This window comes from Antrostomus carolinensis, unplaced genomic scaffold, assembly GCF_000700745.2.
Source record: "Antrostomus carolinensis isolate BGI_N321 unplaced genomic scaffold, ASM70074v2 scaffold54151, whole genome shotgun sequence".
In the NCBI taxonomy this organism is placed as follows: domain Eukaryota; kingdom Metazoa; phylum Chordata; class Aves; order Caprimulgiformes; family Caprimulgidae; genus Antrostomus; species Antrostomus carolinensis.
This window is the reverse complement of record NW_010295973.1, coordinates 1-4,635: the sequence shown is the minus strand read 5'-3', so window position 1 is coordinate 4,635 and position 4,635 is coordinate 1. Positions and strand designations below refer to the sequence as shown.

General features: G+C 58.3%; 1 protein-coding gene across 1 annotated transcript; it reads right to left on the bottom strand.

Moving 5' to 3' along the window:
* Window positions 1–2,277: 2,277 nt before the first annotated feature.
* Window positions 2,278–4,592, bottom strand: LOC104532821 (myosin light chain kinase, smooth muscle; the record flags this gene model as incomplete). The annotated part of the gene is made up of 7 exons (XM_010178118.1): window positions 2,278–2,382; window positions 2,464–2,584; window positions 2,779–2,931; window positions 3,010–3,133; window positions 3,522–3,739; window positions 4,176–4,379; window positions 4,502–4,592. Coding segments are annotated over 7 exons (1,016 nt in total), but the record flags the coding sequence as incomplete, so codon positions are not given.
* Between the last annotated feature and the right edge of the window lie 43 nt (window positions 4,593–4,635).

Sequence of the window (4,635 nt, the reverse complement as noted above, 5' to 3'; positions counted from 1 at the left end):
CATCACTGGTCCAGCAGCAGCTCTGATGGCCGATGTCCCTTTCATCTGTGTCCCATGGGTGACCCCAGACAGAGCTCGCAGATGTGTGTCCCTACCATGGCTGGGAGAGTGGGTGGATTTGGTTCTGTTTAATAAAATCAACACTTTCCTCCTACCCCTCTGCTGGCCTCACCCAGAAGGGGAGGAGGAAGAGAAGGAGGAGGAGTTGAAGCTGTGCCTCAGCCGTGTGTGATTTGGCACAGCTGTACCCTGGCAGTGTGCACGGGGCTGGACCACTCCAACCAGGGGACCTTCACAAGTCCTCCAGCATCAGCATGTGATGGAGGAGAGTTGCCCCAGCCCTGCGTGAACAGGAGGTGGGTTTTCACAGAATCACAGGGTTGAGGTCAGAAGGGATCTCTGGAAATCCTCCTGCTCCAACAAAGCCACCCAGAGCAAGTTGCCCAGGACTACGTCTAGACAGTTTAATATCACCAAGGATGGAGATCACACAAACGCCCTGGGCAACCTGTGCCAGTGCTCCATCACCAGTAAAAAAGTGTTTCCCGAGGTTCAGATGGAACCTCCTGTGTTTCAACTGGTGCCCATGGCCTCTGGTCACCACTGAGAAGAACCTGGCTCCATCCTCTCTGTAACCTCCCTTCAGGTATTTATATACATTGATGAGATGCCCCCTGATCCTTCTCTTCTCCAGGCTAAACAGTCCCACCTCCCTCACCTTTCCTCATAGGTGAGGTTCTCCAGTTCCTTCATCATGTCATGTCCTGGGGTCCCCAGTACAAGAGAGACTGGGGACCCCAGGACATGACACAGGCCTCCAGGTGTGGCCTCACCAGTGCTGAACAAAGGGAAGGATCTCCTCCCTTGACCTACAGGCAAGACGTTGTCTAGTGCAGCCCAGGACACCATTCGCCTTCTTTGCAGCAAGGGCACAGTGCTGGTTCATGGTCAGTCTGGTGTCCACCAGGACCCCCAGGCCAAGCTGCTTCCCAGCTGGGTGTCCCTCAGCACATACTGGTGCCTCGGGTTGTTCTTCTCCAGGTGTAGGGCTGTGCACTCATTGTTGAAGACCCAAACCCCAATTCCTGCTCAAGCTGCCTCCTTAGGAGGAGGCTGGAGGTCACACAGCAGTTTCTGGGCTCCTCCCAGCTCTGCTGGTACCAGAGTTGGCCCAGATATTGAGGGACCAGAGTTCCCAGGGTTCATCCTGGTTCCTCTTACCTGTGGGCTCAGGACCTGATGCCAACACCCCTTCATGATGAGGGACAACTCTTCCAAACAAGGGACACCCAGGGCTGCTGCTAGAGCCGTCCCCACTCAGTCCCTGTCCCGAGGGCCAGCATCTCTGCTGGAGAAGACAAGAGTGGTGGCCCAGGTGGGGACAAAGGCTGGTACCAGCTCCCAAAGGGTGGGCACAGCTTGGGCAGCTCTTCCCCATCCCTCCCGGTGATTTTGGGTGGAAAAAGGAGCAGCACAGGGAGTGCAGAGATCCTCAGCGCTTTATTGGTGACAGCTCAAGCCTGGGTGGCCATGCAGACAGGAGCACTGGTTCCTTGCTGGGGACAGCAGGCATGGCTGTCCCCACACCAGTACAGGGACACCATGGGACCCCAAAGCTCACCCATGGGAGAGGAGCCCTGGGGTCTGGGTCTACCCCAGGCTGGGTGGGTCATTGTGTGAGCTGCTGGAGGAGGTTTCATCCCCAACACTCCCTGCTCCTCTCTCACCAGCTGCTTTAGGTGGTCCAGGGCTGGGGTGGCTTGGCCACGCTGACACTGCTCTCTGCCTCCCCTGTGCCCCCAGTGCTCCCACCTTCCCCCTCCTCTCGGTCCGTCAGCAGCTCCAAGAAGCTGGGATCTCATTGGGGCAGAGACCCAGAGGCTTGGTCCTCCTCCAGGCTGCAGCCCAGGTCTGTGGGCAGATGGACAGAGGGAACCATGAGGAGCTGGCTGAGTTCAACCTCTCTCCTGCTGGAGGAAGATGTGTGGGACCCGTGGGGCAGGTCCCATGGGGATCAGCTCTGGATCACACACAGGTCCCAGCCCTGCAGAGCAGGATGCGCCTGTTCTAAGGCTGCAGCAGAGATGGCCCCTTGGGGATGAGGATGGAGAGGACTTTGGGGCACTGAAGGTGGCCCAGAGCAGAAATACCACAGTGGGGACATGCCCAGGTGTTTGGTGGCATCAGGGAAGTTTGGAGCAAAGGTGGGCAAAGCAGCCCAGGAGCAGGAGTTGGGGGTGACAAAGCAGATGGAAGTGGGTTGGTGGGGATGATGCTTCAGGGGCCATCACCTTCCTCATCCTGAGCCTCTGACGCTTTCCTCTCTGGGCTCTGGGACAGCAGGGTCAACCTGTTGAGGGCCAGCAGAGCTTTGCCTGTTTTCTGGAGAGAAGAGAAGAGAAGGAGCACTGAGCCCCACCAGAGCCATCCCCATCCCCACGTCCTCATCATCCTCCCAGGTACCTGCCACTTCCGACGAGTGAGGAACTGCTTGATCCTCTCCTTTGACAGCACCTTGGGGCTGCTGGGCTGGGGCTGCTGCAGCCAGGGGTGGAGCAGAGCTTCCACGCTGGAGAGACGGCAACTGGGGGCAGAAGGGGTGGTCACGGGGGGCTTCTCCACCATCAGACCCTCAGCTGCTGGCATGGCCCCAAGGAGCATCCCCTTCACCAACTGCATTGAGCACGTTCCCCTGCCCATCCCCTTGGCACCCCAAATCCCACCGCAGCTCCACCTCTGACCATACAGATGTGCCCCACAGCCACCCCCAGGTTCTACCGGGGGTCCTTCTGCAGTAGTTGGCTGATGAAGTCCTTGGCTTGCTGGGAGATCTCTGAGAAGGTCTCCTCCTCAAAGTCCCACTGGGCAGCTGTGATGTTGCTCAGCGTCTCCATGTCACTGTCCCCCTGGAAGGGGGACTCCCCACTCAGCCTGGAGAGGTGATGCAAGGACATCAGTGCCAGCTTGGCCCCCTCCAGCCCAACCTGCTGTCCCCAGAAGGCCACTCACAGGATGTAGCAGATGACACCAACACTCCACATGTCCGTGGAGAAGCCCACAGGCTCAAAGGCCACCACTTCTGGAGCCATGAACTCAGGGGTGCCGTGCAACACCTTCACGGGGGTGTCTGGAGCTGTGGAGAAGATGTAGACCATGGGGCAGGTGTCCATGCTTAGATCTCCTTGGGGAAGCACACTAACACAGGCTGGGTGGATGAGCCCCTGCTCCAGGACCCATGGCAGGTCTTGGTGTTCTCCTAGAGCATCTCTGGATGCTGGGTACCCACAGGGATGGTGTTCTTGGGGGTCTCCACCTTGGAGGCAGGGCTGGGGACATGCAGGTTTCCCCAGAGCATCTTATGGTCACCAGGAAGTGCTTTGATCTGTTGCCACAAGGCTGCTCATCCCAAAAGCATGGGCAGGAGGATGCCAAGCTCCTCGCTGACGTACCCAGCTGGATCGTGTCTCTGTGATGGTGACAGTCCCTGCCCTGGTCCCCCCAGGACCCCCATCCTCGCTCACCCAGCTTCCGTGCCAAGCCAAAGTCAATGATCTTGAGCCAGTGGCTGCCAGGGCTGACGCAGACAATGTTCTCAGGTTTGAGGTCAAGGTGGACAACAGCCTGGCCATGCATGAACTGCAGCCCCTCCAGGATCTGCTGCATGTACTGGGCGCTGCTGGGCTCCGTGTGCTCAAAGTCATCGTCCACGATGCGCTCAAAGAGCTCCCCACCTGCCACGCTGAGGGAGGACAAGGTACTGGGGACCTCACTAGGGTCTACCAGCCCCAAGGAAGAAAAGCCCCAGCAGGAAATCCAGATGCAGAGCTCTGGGAGGATCTCACCACCCTTATGTCCAGGGTCTACAGGTTCTCCATCTATCCAACACCACATGCCAGCACCTCACGGTGCAGGATCCCACCCCACGTGCCATGCTGGGAGAGAACAAAGTGCTGGGGACCCTGTTAGGTTCTTCCAGCCCCGAGGAGAAGCCCCACCAGTGAAGCCAACCTCAGTGCTCTGGAAGCATCGCACCATCCATTATCTCCAGGGCCTTCAGGTTCCTCATCCATCCCACACTCCACGGTGCAGGGACCCCTCCCCACCTTCAACGCTCTTTCTTGCGGGGTCCAGCACTGTCCCCACCACCCCCAGACTTGACTCTGCCCCCCACTCACTATTCCATCACCATGACCAGCTCGGTGGGGCCCTGGAAGGCAGCGAGGCACTGGACGAGGCGTGGGTGATGCAGCAGGTTCATGAGCTCCACCTCGGCCCCAGCTGCCTGCTTCTCTTTAGCCGTCTGTGTCCGGAAATATTTCCCAGCCCGGATTTTGCCGGTGGCTTTTTCCTGCAGTCGATAAACTGTCCCGAATTTTCCCCTGGGACAGAGCAAGGATGAGGGATGGAGGAGCCATCACCACCACCCTGCATCCCACCCATGGCTGCATATGGACAGCCATGGACCATCCCCAGGCAGTAGGGACATGGGACCTCCACTTACTCTCCCAGCTTCTCCAGCTGCGTGTACACATCTGAAACCTTCTCCTGGCTGTTGATGACCACATCACAGTACTCAAAGGTCTCCTCGGCTCCTGGGAGGGATAGAGGTCATAGAATCATAGAATGTTGTGAGTT